Below are 24241 nucleotides of genomic sequence, written 5' to 3'. Positions count from 1 at the left end.
AAATATATAAGAATCATATATAATTGGCACACACTTTGTTTGAATGCAAACACTGCTGTTAAAGTGGTGCTTAAAAACAGTTTGTTGGCCTTCTCTTCGTACAGGAGAAACATTTCTCTCGTTTACACTACTCACTTGCTTAGCAAACCCTTATTTATCCTATAAGGCAAGCATAATCTGCCCAACATGTCCAAATGCCCACAGATTCTGAATGAGTGAAGTCGGAATTCAGGGAATTTCAGGCAGACCCCATCGGTGTTTGACAGCGACCACTCCGACAGCTCAAAGAACCCTCCCAGACAATGCCCCCCACCCAGCCCTCCATTCTCCTACCTCTTCTGGCTTCTGTATTTCAGTTCTGGCTTTTGAAGGAGACAGAAGAAAACAGACTCAGACGGGTATTCTTAGGACATTTGAACTGTTGTTTATTGAGGAGCCACAGTTTTCCACACTTTCATAACTGTAGGCTTTATATAAGGCAAAAGCAAGATGGATCCACGACTTTACACGGAAAAGAACTAGCTCTGCATCTGACCCCGGGGTCGTGCAGTGACAGATCAAAATGCAATGTACATGACAGATATAAAAAACAGTGTGGACCAAAATAATTTAAATTATGGTTACAGTCTACTGAAGGAAATATCCGTATCTTATTATAAACACATTTATAGTCTAGGATTGTAATTTAAATATTCCATTTTTTAACATACACAGTTATTGAAACATAAAAGCAAAATGAAACATTAAATAGGATAAACTTTGACAGAAGACAGTTGCTCAGAACTGTGCTTGATGTTAGGCCACGATAGGATCGCTCCCTTCCCGTGGCAATTAGGAGAACCAATCCACTGGTACATAGTCTTCGTGGCTAACTAAATAGAGAAGTCAAAGGATGGATTAACAAGGACACAAGGGGTCCATTTTTTAATTTTAAGGGAACAGAAAGAACTAAAAGTTTGCTGCCGGAGCCTTGCCTTTTTTTTTTTTTTTTCCAAAACACAAAGCAAATCTATGTGCCTTAATGACTTTACTTATGTACTCATTGAAATAACTCATCCACAGACGGGAAGCAAAGAAGTGCCTGGTGTCCTCATCCTCAGATCCACTGACCATCAGTGCACACGAGGTATATGAATGAAGCTTCAACTGCTGATAACAGGGACACACCTAGCAGCTGGCCTATGTATTCTCCAGGAACAGTATTTAAAGAATGGTGCTTCATATTGCTTGTAAACATAGAGACACGGAATCAGGAACTCAGGGAGTCAAAGGTCATTTGCTACTCTTGGGACCACATAGCTAAGATGACAATTGTATTGGTGAATGCTTCATGGTCATGAGAGTTGACAGAAAATTCCCTAATGGGGTTAGCTAACAGACTAAGGACATGCATTGATTACAGGACTCTATTCTCGTGGACTGTGGGACCGACGGGCTAATCGTCTTCTTCGTCTTCCTCATCGCTGTCCTTCATGCTGATCCCCTGCAGGCCTCCACCCTCGCTCACTGATGCGGTGGCTTCTTCCACAGTGAGACGGTTCCGGATGGTTTCGTAGGTCTTGCTGTTTAAGGTGGAGTCCAGGACCCCTTGCAACCGGAAGTCTCTATAGGTTTTCTAAGGAGGGAAAAGATGGCAGTGGTAAGGGAGTTCTCGTGTCCATGCAGGGAGAGAAGGGGCACAAAGCAGGTGAGGGCGTAAGAGCTTGGACTCGCGGTAGAGTGTCACACGCCATGCATTGTGACACGTGAGCCACCACGCTCAGATTTCACTCGTACTAAAAGCCGAGATTCATTGAATGACAGAAAATGAGAAATCGTGACAGGATAAACTGTATTAGATGAGACAAAGCAAAGAACATAAGCTTGTGTTTATTCAGTTCCACAAAGGGAAATGTTCCATAATTGTTTTGGTTCCTTTTTTTCGGGGTCTGTTTTTTCTCGCTTAGGTTAGTATAATATAAAATGATAGACAGTGAAAGGGGCTATAATTTATAAATAATGGATCAAGTGATGATGGTATTTTGTGATTTCTATTACAGTCTGGCCTTTAGTATTTTTGCATCTCGTTAATTGCATGAGCCACATCCCCCCCGTCTCATGCACAAGATAGACATATGTATGTTGGTATATGAGACCCATTACGGGCAGCAACAATTATGGGAAAGATGTTGCGCTAATGCCTCATCAATATGTTGCAGGCATGTGACTCATTTCTCATCTCCTTGGGAAAGAACTGTATCTATTCCGTTCACAACTTCATGCTCTCAGGGAAGAAAGTTGGCTCTTTTTCAAGAACAATGGTTTGGTATTACTATACCACAAGTTCTTTCTTTGTTCCTTCGGGCGATTTCTCTCAGATTTCCGTAGGTATCCCAAGGACTGTTTTTCTAGAAATCCCTCCGTGTTAATTGAACATGACCAGAAGCATCTGGCTGTTGTCTACTTCCTAGTTCTTTTTTTTTTATACAAAGGTCTCTATCTACAACTCTTCTCATCACACTGCATATCATTTCAGCTACTGCTTCTGCTGTTTCTCTTACTGATAGGAGAAATTTGCTAACGGAGCAAGAGAGGGAATAGTAACATACTTTCATGCCAGTCCCCCTTTTATTTGTTTCTAATAATGCACCAAATGCAGTCATAGTGTTAACGATCACAGGGTCAGCTCCCTGCGAAGGCTGCATGTTATAATGACAGTAGCCTTAAGTGCCGAATGCAGTCTGATTAGTGATGATCCGGCATGTAAGACTGTGGATGGGATGACCACATGTCCCCTCTCCCCAGTTTATGCTGTCTGTCCCCACCCACATGGTTATTCACAAAGCCTCCTTTCCCTCTTCAAAGTAACGTGGTTTAGACACTGAATTGTAAGCTCAGCCCAAATTAGGGGTCTAGCTGCAAGCTTTTCCGAGGAGGAGGAAGATGCTACGAGGCTACCTGAACCGGTGTCACCTGGACAGGGAAAGGGAAGGGGCTGGGTAAATACTAGGCATAGCAGAGATCGCAGTCTGGACCACTAACTTGGATTTTTGTCCGCTTTTCAGTTACTGATTCTGTTGCCTCTTAGAATTAGGTAATCATTGCTGGAATACGATGGCACAAAGAGTGGTAACAAGTACTGGAGAATTCTCCCCTTCATTTACATTCCAGAGCAGTGTGTGTCCCCACAAGACTCTCAGAGTCCTAGGGCGGGGACCATATCTGGTCATTTTTGAATCTGCTACTTGGTCACAAATAAGTAGAGGGGCTCACCTAACATTTTCTCTGTGTTGGGTGGATGAACAAATGCTGGCTGAATAATGAATGAGTGAATGCCAATTATCTCTGGAAATGTGCCGTGGAAAAGGAGACTTCTGAGTTAAGTTGTTGGTAAAGAGCAGGTGAATTCTGCTTCGTTCCTCTGTGTTGTGCTGTTGATTCGGCCGGGCTGGCTTTTAGTAAAAGTGAAGGGGTTCATTTGGAAGTGGCATTTCTGTGTCCCCTCTTTGTGGTTCACATTTGTGGTTGTTTTTTTTTTTCATTTTTGTTGTCCCCTGCCCCCCCGCCCCCCCGGCTTTTGGCAGAAGCCTAAGATTAAATCATCTCGCTGACTTTTTTCTTAAAAAAAAAAAAAAAGTAATGCTATTCACAACATAGATCTGGAAATAGCAGTAATGAGAAGATAATTTGGAAATATTAAAATTATGTCTTCTTTTCGTGTCTTCTCAGTAAGGATCAAACAGAGAATTTCCCCCAAAGCATATGCCTACCCAGAAAAGTGGGATTCAAGTTGTCAGGCCATGGCTAGTGAGCTTGCTTGAGGAACCAAAGTAAAAAAAAAAAAAAAAACCCTGAAAATTCCATGGAGCCCCTGTTTGAGTACATATGTTTCCTTTTTGAGAGCTGCAGCAGGCTGCTGTCTGTAACCCTCCCTGGGCAGACGTATTGTGAGATCAAATGCAGATGATAATAATTCTCCTTAATTACACACGACGGAACAGTAATTGGTTTTAAGTTAGCACCGGGGTAGAGGAGCACCTTGAGAGAAACAGTGCTAATCCAAGAGAAACTAAATCAGAGTGGGTGGGGGGGTGGCTGGAGTGGTTGTGGGGGAGAGTTTTGGCAAAGTGCTAAAAAATAGCAATTCAGCTCTGTTTATTAAAATATTTTAAAGGAGGCTTTGTGCCCGCACTGAGATTTTTTTTTTTTTTGGCCCACAAATATTTTAAAATCCTCTATGGTGAAGCATCAAATGGAAACTGAAATGATCAAAAACGTATTTACCCCCTTCTGTGATCTTATTATTTCATGTAAACCACTCAGATTTCACACTGAAATAATTATCGTGAGTCCAAGGCACACACACAAGCACAGGGAAAAAAGGTACTTTCAGGGTATGTTATGTCACCTTTGTGATCCTTTGATTGTATACACGCATTGTGAGAGCAAATACTTCAATCAACCATGAGGACAATATAGACTTGCATCCTGACAATGATCACAGGACACACTTAGAAATAGCTGGAGGTAAATATTTCTATGAAATTAATGGTGGCAGAATTTGATTTAATTAAGCCATACGTGAAATTGGTAGCTGATGTGATGAGAATCACGGCACCAAAAGCCAGCTTCTCAATGTCTAACGCAAGGGGTGTGATGGCCTCTGTGTTTTTTTTGCACAACAAATACATAAGGTATGTTTCCAACCCGGATCGTGGTACCCATTTGCTTTTCATTAAATTTTCCTTTGATGCTGGAGTAATAAATTTACCACGCATCGCGAAATGATTTCATAGGTTTTCTTGTATGAGATACTCTTTTAGAGATCATCTTGTTTGATACACAAACCAATATTTATGTTCAGGAAGTTCTGCAGCTTGCCAATGAAATGCCTTTCAGTAAGCTATTTGCACAGAATAATAATTCTATTTTCTTTTACCTTCACCATCCTAATTAGTGTTTTCAACTGATAAATGTGAAGCTGTAAGTCCATCCGATCCGTCAACCAGGTGCAGATCACGTTCATGGAGCTGTTGTACCATTGCTGAAAAAAGAGACAAAAGTTCTCCAGCCAACACATCATGGAGCGTTAGTAGGGCAGAGAGGGAAGAGGCCTTCTGCATTGTGAGAGGACACAAAACAGTTAAAGAGAACCGGAGGGCACAGAGATCAAGGGACATTAACGCACACACAATCTCAGGGACTGCATTAGTCTAAAAGAGATCCGTTTGGACTTTAAATCTAACAGAGACCTTGTCCACTAGATCATTCTGTACCCAGTCAATCCGTGGAGACCATCTCTTGCTCTTCTGATTCTTTCTTGTAGTTGGTTCATCTGCTCTTGAATTTGAGATTCAACATAGTGCTGATTTCCTAACACCGTTGTCTCTCGTGCCCAGGGAGATGGGGACTTTTCCATCAATGTAAATGATGTCCCAAGCCACTTACCTCATGAGAGCTCCAGACCTGGTCTACTAAGCACAGTTCTGGGAATCAGGTTGAACCCTTAGGAATTTAGGGGGAAGTTTACCTTCATTTACCCACTGGGGACATTCCTGATAAAGATAGGGAGTGCAGGTTTCTCTTTAATGGCCAAACGTCTTCGGGCAGCGCATGTGTCCTTACGTTGGCTGTGCAATCTGTTTTAATCTTAACACCAAAAAATTATCGGCGATGAGAGAAAAAAAAACCATCTACAAATGAGCTCATTTCAAGCTGTTGAAATCATACTTTCCCTTAAGGGGGTTAAAATTTGCTTCTTGTCTGTGAAAAATGCTTGAAGCTGTGTCACTGTAGACTGCCACCCCTGTGGTGCAGGAAGTCTCTGGTGCAGTATAATTTTTCAGTACTGCTCATATATTCATAAATCTCACTCGGAGACATATGAACAGTGTTATGAAGTGTCAGTATGAAAAAAAAATCTAATCTTTTAAACTTCACCAGGTTTCATTACGCTCTGCCGCGTATATCAAACAATTTACAAATAAAATGAAAAGGTGTGGATGGACCTATATATTTATTTATAGGGCCTCTATATGAACTGTGCACAGAAAAGATGCCAAAAAAAAAAGAGTGGTTAGAGAATTGAAATGATGCATCCTCTCATGCTAACCAATACACACACGCACACATGCACACACGCGCACACACACATAGCACACCAGTGGGGATTTGAAAAGCATAAATAAAAACATGTTTCTGATGGTGACTCCACCCTTTCTCACCTAAAGATCATCCAAAATCAGTTTATGCCTAACACTCACAGTTTTTCTGAAGCCTTGTTTCTGACTTAATTTCTTATAAAAAAAATTAATTTGGGTTTTTACTTGCAAGGTAGAACTGCCAAGTTCCACCTTGCAAGAAACGACACAGTCTCAGCCATGGCGTGCAGAAGCCCTCCTTTGCAATCTCTCATTTTGAGGCTCCTTCCCCAGCAGAGCCAACTGTGGCTCTCCTTGGAGCCCAGCCGCAACAGAGACCACACTACCCTAGTCGAGGCAGCACTGCAGCCTCACAGCCAACTTCTGCTCTTTTAAAGATCAGGGAGGCGAAACTGTCAGTTTTAGGAACCTTCTGTCCCTCCCCAGGGAGCAGGCGGGGTTGGGGGTAGGGATTTTTTTTTTTCCCTTGAGATTTGCACTTCGCTCCGTGAAGGGAGGGTATGTGTAGGGGTCAAATCGCCTCAGGCATGGACAGGTTTTCCCCTCTAGGGGTGAGAACATTTTATTGAAAATTATTATTTTTTTGGGTAGTGGTTGTTGGTGGGGGGAATGTTGTGGTTTTGGCACCTGCTGCCTTGGGATTCTGGAGCTTTTACTGCCACTGCATCTGGGTTTGTTCTCAAGGGGTTCAGGGCCAGGAATATCCCAGGGTCCCTGGTATTTCTGCAGCTCTACCTCATTCTTGGCAACTGGGAACCCTCTGTGCTCACCCCAGGCCTTGAATCCCACATTTACTGGCTGTATCTCATCTGCAATCTGGGGACTCAAAAACCTATCTTGAGATCCATGAGCAACCGCCCCTTGCCACTGGCCTTTAGGGGTTGGAGGATGACCTTCAAGCAACCCTGGTACCCTCCTGGCCAAACCCAGAAGCCCAGAGCCTCAGGATGGGTACATCTCAGGGACACAAAAGAGGAATGGGGCACTCTGGCTTCTAGGCAGAGGTGGCATTTTGCTTTGGCTGTGACAACAGGCAAACCGGCGCTGGCTTCTATCACTGCCAGCAAGCCTTGTGCAACATGCCTTTTTCTCTCTGCTGAGAGACGTGCCACCTTTCAGGAAAAAAAAAAAAAGCACCTCCCCCCTTCATTATATGTAAGCATTTCCCATACTTGTAAATGGATTTTGGATAGTGAATAAAAATAAAAATAAAAATAAAAAGGTGGAATGCTATCAACACTTTTCTTGTGCTGCTGAAGGGGGGCTGGGTAGGAAATGCATACAGCAATGGATCAGTGCATCGCATACAGATTCCCACCCCAGGAGAACAAGAAAACCCTGGAACATCCATGCTTTTCCTCCTGGATCTCACATCTAGCAAAAGAAGTGTAAAAAATGTATGATGCCCCATTGGCTACACATTTAAAGAGGCAAAAGGGAGTAAGTCGCTCCTTTCCAAACCTTATGCTCAGTAGATGAAATTGGAGGCACTCTTGGATGCAGCACAGCACTAACTTGGTTTTGCAGAAAGGCGCTTAAAGGCATTTGGATGTCAGAGACAGCAGGAGACACTGCCTTCTAGAACTTTAAAGTGTGAGAGGTGAGAGGGATCTTCCACATCCTCCTTGGTGGAGGTGGAAGTAAGGGAACTCTGAGAGGTGGAGGACTTTCCCAAGGTCACACAGTGAGTCCAGAGGGGCAGCTCTCCAGGACAGCCCCTGGGGTGGATTAGCTCATTGTCTGCCATTGCTGCTCCCTATGGGGATACAGTGGTGTGCTGGGCAGGAGAGTGGACCTTGGAAAGCTCTTCCTAACTATACATTCAGGGCTGTCAGACCGATAGAAACAGGCCATAGTGGGTTTATTTTATGCCATGGAACTTGGCGAATGCCACCCGCCAGGGCTTTTTCCCTCCCAGAAAGCTGTCTTTAGACATCGATCAACACGTTACAGCATGTCTGGGTTGTTCCTGCTCTTGCTCGTGGTGCTCACTGCGCTTATTAATCAGGTTTGCTTCACTTGAGACGGATGCTAATGCAGCAGATTTGTTGTGATTCTTCAAAAGAGGAAATTAATAAAACATTTTAACTTCTCCCATTTTGTTTTCTCTTTGGTTCAGATATGCCATTTCCAGAGCTCTCCTAACACCTGGGCATTACATTTTTGGGAACATGTACTCTAAATCTGTAGAAATAAGAACTGTGGTCTGTCGATAGATACACTCAGTGTTTAAGTATAGTCAGGATTACTTGGCTCAATCTCTTTAACTCAGGTATATTAATTTAAAACTTCGTTTTCTTCTAAAGATGCATTAAAGAAATGACATCCTCAGTAGCCTGGGCTCTTTTAAAATATGCCCTTTGGAGAGAGTTCTGTGAAGATCTTGGACTTGGGACCCAAAAGGACGCCCATCCCAGCTATGGGCAGCGGGATGAGGGCTGAGGACTTCTCTAGCATCCACAAAAGGATCTGAGGTTCTGTTGCAAAGCAGCCAGAAGGCTGGTCTCAAACTTTGCCATTTAGTTCCTTCTGCTCTCTGTCCACGATGTAGTGGTTGAAAACACAGGCCCTAAGACATACCTGAGTTTGTGACCTGGGGCAAGTTACTTACATTCTCACAGACTCAGTTTCTTGATCAGAAAATGGGGATTAATCAACCTTTCAGAGGCTATCTCAAAGGCTTTTTTGGGTGAGTAAATGAAATAATGCTAGCAAAGCATCCATCAGAATACTTGGCATGTAACAAGTGCTCAACAGCTGTTAACCACCTGCACCATCATTACCACTGCCATCACCTCTGTTGCTGCAACCATACCACTGCTGCTGCACCACCTCCCCCCACTCCACCACCATCCATCTTCTTTTCTTTTTTTCTTTTATCCCTCTCTCTCTCTCTTTCTCTCTCTCTCTCTCTCCTTCTCTATCTTTCTCCAAAAGAACAAGAGAGGAAGGAGATCAAGTTACCAAGGAAAGCCAAGTGGTAGTGGAGGAAACTGTCTCTATTGGCATCTCTTTGGAATTGTATGCACAAGTCTTAGAGGACATAGAACCAGCTCTTTATTTTAAAAATTAATTTGAAAGAGAAAGAGGGAAAAGCAGAGAGAGAGAGAGAGAAAGAGAGAGAGTGAGCGAGCGAGCTCAATACTATCCACTGGCTCACTCACTCACCAAATGTCCACAATAGCCAGGACTGGATCAGACCAAAACTAGGAATAGGAGACTCAATCCAGGTCTCCCAAGCATGTGGCAGGGATCCAATTATTTGAGCCATTTCCTGCTGCTTCCAAACATGCACATTAGCCAAGAGCTGGAATCAGGAACAGAGCTGGGACTTGAATCTAGGAACTCCAATGTGGGATGCAGGCATCCCCACAAAAAGAGTAATCACTAGGCCAAATACCCTCTTAGCAATGTAATTACACCTACTAGTCATTCCATGGTAGGTTGTCTCCCAGACCTATAAAATCACCTTGGGTATATAAAGCACATTTTAAACTACATAGACTTAGATTTGGATAATCCTTAAATAGCAATCTAGAGCATTGCTACAGTGACTGCAAGTGCAGTCATGCCATCATGACCTCTACATTTACTAAATGTAATTACCAACCTCCAACCCCAACATCTTGATGTTAATTTGATATCCTAGAGATACTACTGTTAATGGTACATTTTGTTTTCAGAACAAGCCAGTGTCATGTGTGAGTGGCAATGAAAAGGAATATAAGCAAAAAAGAGAACCATTCACCAGTATTTCCACATTCACTGATCACAAAGGTGATTTATCCCCTTAACTTATTCAAACCCCATCAGATCAGACCTTCTGTATGATTGTACAGTCTACTGTTTTCAACAAAGTGATTATTATTTTATACAATATCCCTAATAGATAATCCCATGCACACTTGTGAGTTCAATAAACAAAAAATAGCTACATATTCTTTGACCATCAAGCCCCTATGGTATACAGGCACTGTGCAAAAACATATTACAAATACTATACAATTTAATCACTGAATTGAACTATGTGGAGATTGATACTATTAGTAAATTGATTTTGTAGATGAGAGAAAATGGCATGGATAGGTTACAAAAGCAGCCCAGGCTCACACAACAAGTAAGTGGCAGGGTAGGTTTCGAGTTGATCATTTGCCACTAAATCTGTATGAACTGCTTGCATTCAGCTCAAAGCTTTAAAAAAAGAATGACCTGGTTATACAGAAACTCAAGTTCTGGGCATCTAGAATGTATGCTCATCCAGGCCTAAAGCCACGGAAGGAGGCTGTGTGTGGGTAGGTCCATGCTGTTGAACCTGTTTCCCTCAGGCCTGGGCATGGCTCCAAGTTGAGATGATTCTGTGTTTCATAAGCATAGACGGTTGCTAAATAGAGTGTGGGGAGTCAGGGACATTCCCATGGAAAGTCACTCAATAGCCTAAAAGAATTGAGAGATGAGAGATAACCATGCTCCTTCTCCCCACCTCCCACCCAGTTTTAACTAGAGAGCGAGAGTTTGAGCAAGAGAGAATTTCCACCCAGTGGTTCACCCCCTAAAACTTAATACGGCTAGGCTGGGACTGGAGCTGAGAACTCCAAGTCTCTTACACAGGTGAAGGGTCCCAATTACTTGAGACATCACTGCTGCCTCCAAGGGTCTAGGTTTACAGGAAGCCGGAGTCAGGAGCCAGAGCAAGAAACCGAACCTAGGTACTCTAATATGGGATGCAAGTGTCTTAATCTCTAGGTCAGAGCTCCCTGCTCCCTGCTGTGCACCCTCTGCAATCACTGTAGACTCGTAAGGGAAATGATCAGAAAAAGTTGGAGAGGGATGAGGGATGCCATTTCTGAGCCACAACTGCCATCTCTTTTCTTCTTTCCTTTAGTCCTACTTCCTCTTAGTTTGGATTGGTAACTCAGCAGGATCAAGTTCTCAGTGTGGGCAACTTGCCTTCAAGGAAAAACACAATTAGAAAAGTTGCCTTCAACACAATGAATTTTTTCAGAGTTTTAGAGATAGAAAAGTTGTAACACTGATCAAAATTTCAGTCCTGAAAAACTATATATCACAAATTTTCAAATGTCTAGTGAACAAGAAAAGCAAAATAGCAGTCTTTTAATAGCAAGGGGAAAATTAACCTGTTGTGAAAGTAAAGAAGTTATCAGGAGGCACATGAAGAGAAACAATTTTAGGCAAAGTCACAAATCTAGTAAAAATAGTGAAACAGTGTAGCCAAAAACGTGGTTTCTCTTGTGTGACTTTTTCTTTAAAGAGAAACTTTACTGAAGTATGAGGGGTCTTCAAGAAGTTAATGGAAAATGTATATTGTGAAAAATTATGTATGGATTTCAATTTTTTTTGCATCAAAATACACTTCTTAGGGCTAGTGTTGTGGTGTAGTGGGTTAAAATGCTGCTTTCTACACTGGCATTCCATACACATGTGCTACTTTAAGCCCTGGTTGTTCTTCTGATCCAGCTTCCTGCTAATTCACCAAGGAAGGCAGTGGAAGATGGCTCAAGTGCCTGGAACCCATGTTAAGGAGGGACTTCAACTGGAACCCGTATGGGATATTGGTGCTGCAGGTGGTGGCTGCTTAAAACATCTTAATGAAACAAAAACAAAAGAAACTTTTCTTTTAAATCAATTTTCCATGAACTTTTTGGAGTTCCCTTGTATATCATGCAAATTGTACTATATCACTTTTAGCAAAACACACACATATATACTCAAGAAAACATGCCTATAACTGAAGGTAATACTTAGCTTAATGGCATTAAAATAAGCTCCTTGAAAAGTTACAGTATTTGACCTAATAACCAATACCTCATTATGCACAAACACAGATTTCCACACACTTTTCTTTGATGAAAAAGTTGTGTCTCAGTCCAATACATCCCCTGCCTAAACTGATAGCCAATATTCACCAGGAGTTGACTTCTATTGTAAGTTCATTTCTAACTATGCATTTCCTTGGAAACTATCATGCTCAATTCATGTATACCAGGAAGGCAAAAGACTAAGCTCCAGGGCAGCTCATGGGCAAACTCTAAACAGCACAGCCATGGAATCTTTATTATCATCCATAGTTTCATTTTCCAGATGAAGAAACCGAGCCTCAGAGAGGTAAAGAAGTTTTGCAGCTGCTAAGATATGGAGCAAGGGCTCCAGAGTCTGAGAGAAGATAAAACCTGGTGGCTAAGGAGAACGCATTGATCCAGAACTCCTGGGTCTGAATCTTGACAAATGCCTTACTCACTCTGTGCCTCAGTTTCCTCATCTGGTAAATGGATTAATGATAAGGACTACTCAGGGTTGTTGTGGGGGATTAAATGAATGCTTATAGCTGTGCCAGGCACAGATTGAGGGTGGTCTGCAAAAATGTACCTGGAAAATGCATAGGGTAAAAACACTATGGATTTCAGACATTTGTGGACCAAAACAGAGTTACCTTTTAACTCTGATTCCCATGAACTTTCTGCAGCGAGCTCATACTGAGTGTTGGCCATTATCATCTGAGCTATGCCCTCCCAGGTTGCTTCACACAGAGGAAATCACGTGGCCCAGGTGTGAGCCATGCTGGATCGCACAACATTTTCTGAGCAGCTGCCATTCATCTAAAGACGTCTGATCGCACAGGTCAGTGGCCAACTGCTTCATACCTGATGTGCACCTTTGGGCTGAAGGGACAAAGTGAATGCTGCAGGACTTCTACTTTCTCACTGGAAAGCACCCTTCCCCCAACCCAACACAGCCACACAGTAGAGAAACAGGCTCAGCATCTTGCCTGGAGAGTCTGCTGAAGAAATAACTGACATTCCACATGCTGGCAAGGGCTCAGTTTGGAAGATAATACTTTACCCACACCAGGCGACTAAGTTCTTCACGTGGTTGGTGGTGACAAAAGTGGAGTGTTACTAGTTAGAAGAAAACACAAATTCCCACAACCTATTTAAATGGCTGTAATGAAATACTGTAATGAAATATTTTACGTTTGAAGATTTCAATTTCTTCCTCACAATCGGGGTAATTTTAGAACCTGAGAAAATCATCTTTCAGGGTTTCTTTACACTTCTACCAAAGCACGCGCAGCTCCATTAACCTAAGCCACAATCCCACAGCCACATGGGTGACGTAGGTCTAACGATCGCCAGGGGTCTGGTTGTGTTGTGCGTTCCAATCAAAGATTCAGGGAAGAAGCCCTGGTATGTTGGAGCCGTCTATGCTAAGTGGGCAAAGCACTAAAGCATGGCACGCAGGTCCTAGCAACTTCCAGGGATTTGCGAGAGTTCCCCAAGACTGGACAAACATCTCTGAAAGGGCAAATCATCTGAATGCTCTCCCAACGGGCTCACTGTAGAATGGTGTGATCATTTGCCTGACGTGAGTGTTGCTGTCAGGAATGGAGCCTCCAAAATAACTGTTTTTACAAATAGGTATTTTCCAGTCACAACTTCAGGACACGGAGTGCAAAGCACAGAGCCATAAACAGACTCCAGAATCAGAGGAACCAGGTCATCAGAATGACCTTCCTGGCTGTCTCAAAAGTCCTTTCTAGTTGAGGGTGGCTTCTTGTTTAATATCTGCGATTCCTGGGATGCCGAATAACCCATCTCACTGAAGTCTTAACAAAGGGCTGGGCTGTGGCTCTTCAAGGTGCTTGTATGCTGATGTCTGGATCGCATCTCCCAAGACTTGCCAATGGAAGAACCTGACATCTTGCTGAATCGAAGCTCCGGTGAACACAGCTACCCACAACCTGGTGCTGAGAGAATTCAGCTACTCTTTGACCTTTAGCCTCTTCTCAAGAGGATGGGATACACTTAGTGCAAAACAAATACACAAAAGACTCAAATTGTTACTGCTTAAAATTTTTGCTTCCTCTAGAGGAGCATGGATATGAAATTTAGCATTCAGATACAATATTATTTTTACTCCGTTGGAAAGGATCTAGACAGTACTGTAACATTCTTTTATTAAAATAAGCAGCTATCTGTTCAAGATCAAATTACAACTCTCTAAATCTAAAACATGGAGAAATATATACATAAATATCTACTCACCTACAGTCAGTTATTCCTTAGCATTTCAAACAAATGATGAAAATGATGAATCTGAATGAATTTCTGACATAACGCACTGAAGTCTTCTAATCCAAGTAAGTCCTATCGATATTATCTGCACAGGGGAAAATCCTAGGAGAGGTAAGAGCCCTCCGGGATCCTTGCTGAAAGTCCATCGAGCAACAGAATTTAACCCAGAACTTAGCTTTTATGGGTTATACAAGGGTTTCTTTCTAGACACTCTGTTTTTTAAAAAAAATTTTTTTTAAAGTTAACCTGCTGGTAGCCTCAGTAAGCTATAGAAGCTACCCCTAGCCAGAGTGTTAATGAATCTTTTTCTGGTTCAATCAGATTACATAAAACCCAATAAGTTACAAAATCCCCTTTTATTATTCCTGACTCCACGTCTCATTGAGGTGGGTGGGCACCTTGGAGGAGTGGTACGGCCTATGAAAGGGTATTCCCCTTAAGAATCATGATATTGCTGGAAATAATTTACCATACTTGAATGAAAAAACCAAGCCAAATATCAACCTGGGGATACGTACTTACACACGGGAAGGTATACAGTGGGAAAGCAGAGGCACTAATGTGATTTTCAGTTATAAAACCTATGTCAAGTCAAATGCAAATACTGCTATGCCACAATTTCCATAACTGAAATAAGTGCTATTACAGAAATATGGACAATCCTAATAGTAATTATTGGAAATACTTGTTTGCTGTTGTATCTGCTTATAATAAAGAGCTAAAATCTTGTTAAAAAAAAAAAAACTGGGCAGTCTAGCAATTCTACTTTCAGGTACAGTTGCAAAAACACCGGGCAGACTCTCAAAGAGATATTTGCAAACCCATCTTCAGAGCAGCATTAGTCAGAAACGGAAGCAACCCAAACGTCTGTCAGTGGACAAAGGGGAAAGCAACACTTGAATATACATACAGATAATTATTAACATGCACATAACGGAATAGTATTGTCTTAAAAAATAAAGGAAATCCTGCCATCAGCTACAACAGATGACCCTGCGGATATTAGGCTAAGCGGAATAAACCGATGGCAAAAAGACAAATACTGTATGATTTCACTTACACAAACCATCTAGCACAAATTCTGGGAACATAAAGTCGCCTTGTGGTTGCCAGGAGCTCAGAGGATGAGGAAATGGGGCACAGAGTTTCAGTTTTACAAGATGAAAAGCGTGCTGGAGACTGGCTAAACAACGTTGTGAATCTACTTAGTACTACCGAAGTGCACACTCACAAATGATTGTGACAGTACATCCTGCTATGTGCTTTTACAAGTACTATCGTTTGTAAAAAAGATGAGAAATAAAAATCACTTCCCACACTGAAAGGGAAACTTTCCTTAAAATCCTCAAGATACATGGCAGTGTATATACTCTGATCTGGGACACCCAAAGATGCTTTACAAAAGGAAAAAGAGAAAAAGAAAACTCTTTGCCAGCTGAATGGGGGCACTTCATTTAATCCCGGGACTGAGACAGTACCTCCAGGCCGAGTTTTGAGACAGTGAAGAACAAAGAACAAATCTGGTAGTATTTGCTCAGTCATTTACTGGGTGTGTGTAAAACATCTCGTGGGGCAAGCATTTCCAAATCTGTGAAACAGAATTAAACAAAGGCCAGAGATGGGACAAGAGAAGCCTCAGTGGAGGGCTGGGTCCACACAACAAAAAAAAAAAGCTGTGTATTTTACACGGCGTGCTATGTCACCACGTATGTTTGCCGAGAGACTCCCCTGTGCCTGTACCACAGGCCTCCCCTACCCCAATTTTCCAAGCACAGATCTGCTCAAACAGCTCTCAGACCTCGACTGCCCAAAAGGGCAGGCAGGTTCGCATCCAGAATCGCTCTCACCACAACAGACTTGCTAGGGTTTGGAATGTGTGTTCAGGAAGCCCTTATTTTAGGAAACAATTAAGTAGCATTAGGCTAATAATGCGAGGCAGGCAAAGCTTTTGCCCTTTGCTGAGAAATAACTCCTACGTGGAACAGTTATACTAATAAAAATCATGTATTTCTTAAATGCCTCAAAATGATCTTTGCACCAAGCTTGGCAATTAACACTGCCCTACTGAGGAGCGTTTATTCCCCAGGCCCCAGAGGATTAATCTCCACGTTCGCTCCACCAATGTCTTCCTTCCGTGAAAATACAGCGTGAGGCTTTGGGTTGGGAACAGAAATATCTGCGAGCAAGAATTTCACAGAACCATTAACTCCCTACTCATCGGAGAGGGTGGAAAGGAAGGGCTGGCGCCAACTCCATCCTCTCCCGGCCCACATGGGGGTCACACCAAGGATCTCCTTGGGTGTCCCTGTTCTTAATCTCCAGGGAAGCTGGCAAAGGCCTCTCTTCAAGTGGCCAGGTGTTGTCCAGTGCGGGGAACTGTTGCCTGTCTCTGCACCCCCCAACCAAGTCTCTCTGTCACACTCCCAGTAGCCACTAATGGTCCTTCATGTAGGCCCAAAGAAATAGATGTCCCAGCTTCAAGGCAGGGTGGGAAGTGACCGCTGGGCACCAGGGGGACACAAACCCTCCCATGTGACGCTCTGTCTCCTTGACAACACCCCAGCCGGTGGCCCCAGGGACAGACTTAATTTCCTTTCTTTCTCTGCCCACCCTTCCCGCCCCATACTTCTGTCTTTCCCTCTTTCTCTAGACACAAACGTACGACATCCAACATAAAGTTGCCGAAATAGCAATCTTGTCTCTGAATATATAAATTGCAAAAATTGATATGAATAAATCTGCAAGTAGCACACTGATTGTGGCACATTTTATCAAAAAACGGCGCTCGGTGGCTCGGTGGCTGGGGAGGGGGTGGTGTCATTACACATAGAGAAAAACATCTGCAAACCCCCAGTTTCTTTACTTAGAACTGAATGGAGGCCTGACCTCCTGTTCCTTGCCATGAACCCTGAGTTCACACTCATATTTTACATGTTACAGGAAGCCACAGCTCGCCCCAGGGGTGCTGCAAACAGACACGCAGCAGCCAGATGTAGCCCCCCTTGCTCCTTAATGCACCTGAAGAAGCCGGCAACTCGACATTCAAAAGCTGACATGCTAGTAGCTTAAGGTCACTTCAGATTTTGTAAAGAGGAGGACAAAACCAGGAATGCTTCTAGGGCTGGGCTGTCAGCGGGGAGGCAGAGGGATTACAAGAAACCTGTGACTCTGCCTCTTTCTGCCTTTGCTGGTAGTTTTTTTGTGTGTGAACAAGTGCCATACAACAGATTGAGCCTCGTATAAAGGCCTGAGACTGTGCAAGGGCCCCCCGCTGGGCCTCAGCTGTGCTTGCAATTAGCAATAGGCACGGAGTGATTATTGTTGGGGTAGCGGATGGCAATGCGATGTGACAAGTTTTATGGGGGAAGTTGGGAGTGGGGATGCTCTGCAAGTTTCTCTTTCTTTCTTCTTTCTTTCCTTTTTTCTTGTTCTGGAAAAAAAAAAAAAACAAAAACCCTTCCTCGGGAGGCTGCAACCTTCCATCTCAGCGAAAGCTATTTTTCCCCCCCTTTCTCTCATCATTCAAAAGAGTCTTAACAAAATTGTTGAAAGAATATTTTTCTCAGAGCCACAGAATGCAGGTTTTCTAGGTCAGAGCTTCCTTGCTGCCCTATTTAATGTCAGAAACACCCATTTGCCTCAAATTAGCAGAGAACTCGGAGTTCAGGGCAGGAGATTAAGCATACAAAATTACTCAGCAGGTGACAGGAGGGTGGATTTGGGGGTTGAGAAGTCTTTAAAACTGACTACAAGACATTATATACTTCTGACAAAAGAACATAGTAATCCTACCTGCTTGCTTTAACCACTGTTGTTTGCCTATTATTATGTGCTTTAAGGCTCATGAGAGCAAAACTATTGCTGATACTACTCAATTACCATAGTAACTCACACCACTGACCTCTTATCACTGGGCTCCCAGCCCAGCTGAACCAATCCAAAGAGTTGGTGTCTTTTCCTTTATTGAAACGGTGACATAGACTTGGACTGGAAAGCTCCAAACAGAAGCTGCTCCTCTCTTTGTCTAGGTTAAGAACTTGTTTTGAAAATTTGAGTAAGGGCCTTTCACCTTTGGAATCCAAGGTGGTTCTCAACCTTATGGACTTGAGGCTGTGGGACGCCTTCCAAAACATTATGAAGACAAAGAACGGTGCCCAGGCACAAGAACAGAACATGTGTGCATCAAAGGGCAGCAGCCTCCCAGCTGCAGGCAAAGTCATGTTGCCTGCTTGATGCTCTTGCTACTGTGTGCAACGTCTGCGGGGAGGAACCTTGGAAAACGGATGCAACTTTATCACTACTGGATTTATGCACAGACAGGACAAAATGACTACCCTGAGCTAGGGAACTGTAAGTTTTTAGAAGGAAATAAAAGTATCATTCGCATACACTTCTCTAGCTTCCCTAGGCCAAGGAACTGTGCATACCTGAGTACATATGCATATACATATATGCATACTGGGAGCTCTGTCTGGGTACTATTGGTGATTCAGATTAATTGCATTACTTTCACATTACAAATGCTCTGAGAAATTCTGTAGTAAAGAAACCCGTTTAACTCTGTTTTTCCAAATGTATCTGACAGCTACTTTTCATGAGCCATCTATTTACGTCTTTCAGGATATTTATGTTCCATAGAACTTGCTTTGGAAACAAGTTCTATAGTGATAATAATTAACAGTGAGTATAATAAAAACAATGACAGCAAACATTTGGTGAGTACTACTTGCGTCAGGCCATGTTCTAGGCAGTTTAGATGGATTAAATTCAATTCTCAAAAGCTGAAGACATAGTGACTTTCTAAGTCCCATTTTATATTTTTATAGATATAGCATTTATAGAAAGTCATCCTCTTTGAGAAGGGAGAAAAGGAAATGGGATAAGCTATAGGTAAAAAATTTACTTTTCATCTTTATTATAGTTGTCTTACTTCTGACCCACAAAGATCCCCAAACTCACGGGTTCTCTAAATATTTTTTTTTGATGACCTCAATGCCATTTTGCATACCAAGTTAAGTGAGAAGTGAAGCAAAAATCTTCAGAATCCTTTTACCTTTGAACTCAAGGTACCCAAACAGCAAAATCCACCTTCCCCCACCTCTCTCTTTTGACTGGGCTCCAGAGTCCTGCTGCCCAGAAAGAAAGAACTCAATTTAGATACCCAAATCAGATCCGTGCTTGCCTGTACACAACATGACTTCTGAGACCGCTGGGTAGCTAAGTAATTGAATGAAAATGTAACCAGTGGTCATACCTTGAACTACAGACAGAACATGGGCCAGGCACCAGCTGTTCTAAGACTCCCTGGATGACCAGCAGGACCTAGCCCAGCAACCCAGCAAAATCAGAACAAACTCCAGTCTCTGATGTCAGTTTAATAGACAAGATCCTGACTGTACCAAGTGTCCGAGGCCAATGCCTCGCGTTTGGCAACTAGACTGTGATACTGAAGAGAGAAGGAACAGCTCTCTTATGTACCTAGAATTTCTCAGCTCATACCATTTCTTTCTCCAAGAGACATAAATAATGAGCCCAACGTGATTAAGTCCCAATCAACTTCTAACCAGCACTTGTCAGCCACCTGGGTCTCCCAAGCAGGTGTGCAGTTTGGGCATTAACAAACTGACCACTGTGAACAATACCTTTTTTCTGGGCCCTATTTTTCTCTGGATATGTTGGGGATTTAGTTGTAGGCCTCCCTGTGCATTGAGAAAATGGACCCCTATGCTTTAGCCTCTGTCCTCTCAAAGGAACCTACTGTTCTGAGAAAATGTGTAGTTACAATCTAAATTCACACTTTCAAGTCACCTCAGTCACTGAAAGCTCAATTATGTCAAAAACAAAATTCTGGTTTTGGTGGTACATCCTACCACTGATTATCCATGTGAGAAGGGTGAATAATTTATCTGAAAACTATTCTCTGATGTGCATACAAGGGCTTAAGAAGTAGAAGGATCCAGTGTATGGACGGAATTCAGATTATTCATGAACAGCATCTGCCCACTCCCCTGATCGCTTCTTAGGTATGGAAACTGCATTTAGAGTTAACTGCATTAATTCGCAAGCAGATTGACGTAAGCAACTGAAAAGGAAATTTGCATACCATATAGAAATGATTATAGAAATCATACTCTAAAATAAGGATGGTAACTCGTGTACAGAACGGAAAGATAAAGCCGAGTGCCAACTTTGTCTTTTTAAAACAGGGTTGGCTAATCACATTAGGGCTAATTTCATAATTTGCACATATTAAACTTTCTGTAGTCATGAATCATCAGAGTTTTGCGAGTCAATGTCCAAGTTGTTAGTTAGGAAAATTCACATTACCTTCCCAACTGAGGTGGTTTTAATCATCACTCTCAGATATGTAAAAAAAAAAAAAAACAGTCTGTATATTCACATGTTTTCAGTGCTATTGCATGGAAAAGTTTCAGGTGAATAGGTAAATATGGGACGACCAAGCACAAAGCTAGTTTCCAAACCAGTGATGAAAACGAACTCCTCTACCACTGAGAAGGCGCTCCCCCAAGCCCCAGAATTCAAAGACCTCAAAATCCAACCCTCATCACTGGATCCAGAACACCTTCCTAAGGTTTTCCAAGCAGTTTCAAAACCAGATCTGTATCAAATGAGTGACCATGAGCTCTTGGGGAATGAATTCTCATAAGCGGAGGGCATGATCTCTTTAGGAGCCACAGAGGGCACCAAGTGGTTTCCAAAATAAAAACAAAACAAGACAGAACAAAACGAAACAAAACAGTTAACCAAGAAGTCTTGGGGGCAGGGACGCTCCTCAGATGGTGGTCCAGGTGCTGGAAGCAGTGTTGGGTTTCAGAAGACAGGGCAAAGTGCTATGACGCAGGGGCAAATATGGCACAGTCCCTCCCGGCAGGGTGCGGCAGCTCAGGTAGACGCGAGGCAGGTGAAAGTCCTGCGGGCAGACATGTGGCTGGCAACAGCATGGCCATTTCTAGAAGGCCAGAAAACAAGTTCTGGTGCCTGGCACTCAGGGAGGAGGAGGAGGAGGAGAAGACAAAGCATTGCTTCTGAAAAGCTAACATGTGTTTTTACCGTGTACAGCTGGGCTCTGCCTCCAGTGGCGCCCTTTCTCTTGTTTTATTTTTAATCTCAGGAAACCATATTCCCCTCTCGCTACTTCTCACTGCGTTCAACTCTGATTTTTTTTTTTCCCTCTTTTTGGGAGAGAGAGAGAGAAAAAAAAAACAAAAACCCACACATTTGCCCTATCACTTACCCAAACCTTACCCTGGAGAGTCAGCTATCCTATCTCTGTCAAAGGCACAGATCTCAGACCACCGTCCTCTATAAGGTACACATTCAGCCTCACTGCGTGCTCTCAAAATCTACAGATGATTCTGGTTTCCACCAGCCCAGAGCTAAGAGATCTGTGACAGCTCACCCATGGAAGCAGTGCGATGGGCCTATGGCCTGAGCACAGACTGCTAAACCAGAAATCAGCCGAGAGTTCACATGTGCAGCCCGGATCACCCTGCCTAGCGGGCAATGCTTTTGGTCCACAGTCCCTCCCTCCCTCCCCCCTTTTTTTAAAGGCGACAGAATAAGAAATTAAACACTTGTGGGTTCATTCGAAAGAGTGAATGAAATTGAATAAGCTCTCAGTACTTGAGGCGCACAGCGAGCGCCTGAATGGGGCAAACCTCCTAAGTTGAATGGAGTGTCTTTTGGGACCAATTTGTCTCTTTTCACTCTTTATTCTTCCCTTTTTGCTGACAGATGTACAAAGGCGGAACTGCGCCGTGCAGCTTATCCGCATGCACCCACAGCAGCTGTCACTTTTGTCGAGCAAGTTAATCAAGCAAATGCCACCATATCCCACTTTCTATAAGGAACAACATGTTATAGACAGTAGTCTTGCTAGAAAGAGACTTTATTTTAACTTTGATTGGCTTGGTTCCCCCGCCCCTCCCAACATTTTCCCCCATTCCCCCCTAAAAGGAGGGGGAGAAGGAAGGGACTTTGCCCAAGCCAAGGATTTGGCTATGACAATGTTAGATTTAATAATAATATTGTGTGCGAGGCCAAGGACTTATCTGGAGTTGTTTCAGGGGAGACTGAGGGATGCCCAGGGTCTGGGTTTTGTTTTTGAGTGTTTGAGCTATTGTCTGTACCGGACTGTTAGGCTGCGCGCATTTCAAGCGATAAAAAGAAAAGCTGAGCACAGAAAATAGTATTGCAGCACGGATGTCTTGGATTAATCTTACTTTCTTTCCCTTTGTAAAGCAGGTTGTATTATTTACATATTTCTTTTGATAAACCTCCTCGCCTGGCCAAGCTTTACAAAGACTGCGCTAAATACATAATAGCATTTCTTTGTGCATGGTGTCCTCAGCGAGTTCTTTAAGCTGAACGCCCAAATTTATTTCTAATGTGTATCAATAAATGCAAACAGGCCTGCATTTCTCTAATGCTGTGTCAGCCAAGTGCCGAGCTTTGAAAGACTTCTCTTGCAGCCACATCCGTGCTCCGCCAGGCCTCCGTCACCACTGTTGGGTGGTGTTCAGAAAACGAGAGGGAGGAGTGAGGGTCCTGAAACGGTGCACAGTGCTGACCTCAGCCACTGCCCCTGAGCCCCCACTCGCTTAGAAAACTCAATGCCCCAATCAGACATATTTTGAATAAACAAACTCTTTGGAAACAATACATACAGACCACTTTCTGCTGGCCGAAAGATCTGCCACTTTCAAGAGTTGGCTAATAGCTGACACTCTATCTGGTAAGCTCTTAAAGCTGCAAGAACTCTGTCTCTCTGTCTCTCTGTCTCTCTGTCTGTCTCTGTCTCTCTCTCTCTAGCTTCTCTGCCTCCCTGCCTGCCTCCCTCCCTCCCTGCCTCCCTCTCTTCCTTCCTTCCTTCCTTCCTTCCTTCCTTCCTTCCTTCCTTCCTTCCTTCCTTCCTTCCTTCCTTCCTTCCTTCCCCTTTCATTACCTTGTCACACTGTTTATTGCAAGCTTTGAGCGGGAATAAATCAAGGAAGGACTTTGGTGACACCTGATCACAAGTTTTCACACTGCTGCCATCGTCGACATTATTGGATAATGACCACGTAATGATTTAGTTGCAACTCATTTGTATTATGCACAGATTGTATAACCATGTAATTCTGTAACTTTGGATTACTTTTTCTCCCCCTGTAAAGTACTGCTGATCTGTGAAACCGCATAGTACCATTGAAAACTTGGTCATATGGGTAGGTTAAAAGAGTCAACAGGGCCTCATAGGAAAATCCAGGGCATTGTTATTTAATAACACCACTGTGTCAAGCTTTGCTTAAGGAACTTAAGCTGCTACCGTAAACCATTTATCAACTGTCTGGGATGTAATGGTGTTGTGTTACCGTCATTTCTGTCCCCCAAGTAAACCACCGAACTTCATTCTTATGGGATGAAAGAGCTCAGACAGAACACAGAGGGAGGTACAGACTGAAGGCTGAAAGCCCCCCCTTTGTTGGGCCTAGGTAGCGGTGGGTTGGCAGCACATATGGTATGTAAGAGCTCCTACCGTGATGAGAGGCAGGTTTCACCCTGGGGTGGACTCCAGTAGCGCTTTCTGGTATCACCCATCTTTAAGTCTTGGTTCTGCTGCTGCTCACGTAACTGCAGTCCAGGAACAATGTCCTCACATTCAGGGGGTCTGCCCATGAAGAGGTCTCTCTCACTAGTGATACATCCCCTCACCCCCCATCACTGCTAGTGGACAAGCTGTGACTAACGAGCTATATTCTCCCCAGAGGATCATGCTGTTGTCATTTCTGCCTGCTATACTGCTGTGGTTCCATGTGGGCAACAGTGACTGTCACAGTGAGAACTCGGATGGATGAATTTGGGACACAGAGTACTTGGTAGAGTAGGGACTTCTGGGGGTGGGGAGAACATATTTGAATAGTATAGGCTTCCTGTTCTTAGCTCTGCATCTGTAAAAACTGACCTACAAGGAAGTCAGAAGAATGACAAGCATTATGATATTTAAGTGCC

The 24241-nt window shown here is 43.2% G+C and overlaps 1 protein-coding gene across 14 annotated transcripts in view; it reads right to left on the bottom strand.

The window, feature by feature from the left end:
* Nucleotides 1-399: 399 nt before the first annotated feature.
* CADPS (calcium dependent secretion activator) overlaps nt 400-24241 on the bottom strand; it is a 519824-nt gene continuing 495982 nt past the window's right edge. For all 14 annotated transcript variants that reach the window (XM_051851514.3, XM_051851515.3, XM_089305485.1 and 11 more), the window contains 2 exons: nt 4919-5023; nt 400-1615 (listed from right to left, as the gene is read on the bottom strand). In XM_051851514.3, coding sequence (XP_051707474.1) covers nt 1436-1615; nt 4919-5023 — 285 coding nt within the window. In that variant the 3' untranslated portion in view covers nt 400-1435. The remainder of the gene's footprint in view (nt 1616-4918; nt 5024-24241) is intronic.

Source organism: Oryctolagus cuniculus, chromosome 10, assembly GCF_051225735.1.
Source record: "Oryctolagus cuniculus isolate XC-2025 breed Fujian yellow rabbit chromosome 10, ASM5122573v1, whole genome shotgun sequence".
NCBI classification, from domain to species: Eukaryota; Metazoa; Chordata; class Mammalia; order Lagomorpha; family Leporidae; genus Oryctolagus; species Oryctolagus cuniculus.
This window is presented reverse-complemented; position numbering and strand designations above follow the sequence as displayed.